The 400-nt window shown below is 79.8% G+C and overlaps 1 protein-coding gene across 3 annotated transcripts in view; it reads left to right on the top strand.

Annotated features, from left to right (window-relative positions):
• The first annotated feature begins 6 nt into the window (after window positions 1-6).
• The window catches only part of SNX6 (sorting nexin 6), a 27,841-nt gene continuing 27,447 nt past the window's right edge, over window positions 7-400 (top strand). For 2 of the 3 annotated variants that reach the window (XM_010583638.1, XM_010583637.1), the window contains exons 1-2: window positions 7-19; window positions 176-223. In XM_010583638.1, the coding sequence (XP_010581940.1) occupies window positions 14-19; window positions 176-223 (54 nt within the window). In that variant the 5' untranslated portion in view covers window positions 7-13. Of the gene's footprint in view, window positions 20-174; window positions 224-400 lie in introns of those variants that run through there. The other variant, XM_010583639.1, reaches the window with a different exon arrangement.

Genomic DNA, 400 nt, shown 5'->3' with positions numbered 1-400 from the left:
GCTGCGAGCAGCCATGATGGTGGGTGTCGGGGCGGCCGCGGTGCCGGGGCGGGGCGGGCGTGTGCGGCCGGGTCGCTAACCTGTGCGCTTTGTCTCCCCCCACCCTCCCTGCTGCCGGCCGTGCCCCTCCGCGTCCCCCCGGCCCGCTCCGCCTCCTCCCCTTCGCCCCCCGCAGGAAGGCTCGGACGACGGCCCAGATTTCCTCTCGGAGGAGGACCGAGGTGTAAGTGCCGCGTGAGGGGAGGCGTTAGGGACCCCGGCGCCTGGGGGCTGGGTGCGGGAGGGCAGGGTCGGCCCCCTCCCCCGGGGGGCCCTCCGGCCGCTGCCTGGCCGGAGCCCGCTGGGCGGTGGGTACCGGGGGGGGGGGGCGTGGGGCGCCGGGGGGGGCGGGGGCCGGGGG

Source organism: Haliaeetus leucocephalus, unplaced genomic scaffold (assembly GCF_000737465.1).
Source record: "Haliaeetus leucocephalus isolate CR32 unplaced genomic scaffold, Haliaeetus_leucocephalus-4.0 Scaffold932, whole genome shotgun sequence".
In the NCBI taxonomy this organism is placed as follows: Eukaryota; Metazoa; Chordata; class Aves; order Accipitriformes; family Accipitridae; genus Haliaeetus; species Haliaeetus leucocephalus.
The sequence above is the reverse complement of the archived record's forward strand: the minus strand, read 5'-3'. Positions and strand labels throughout refer to the sequence as shown.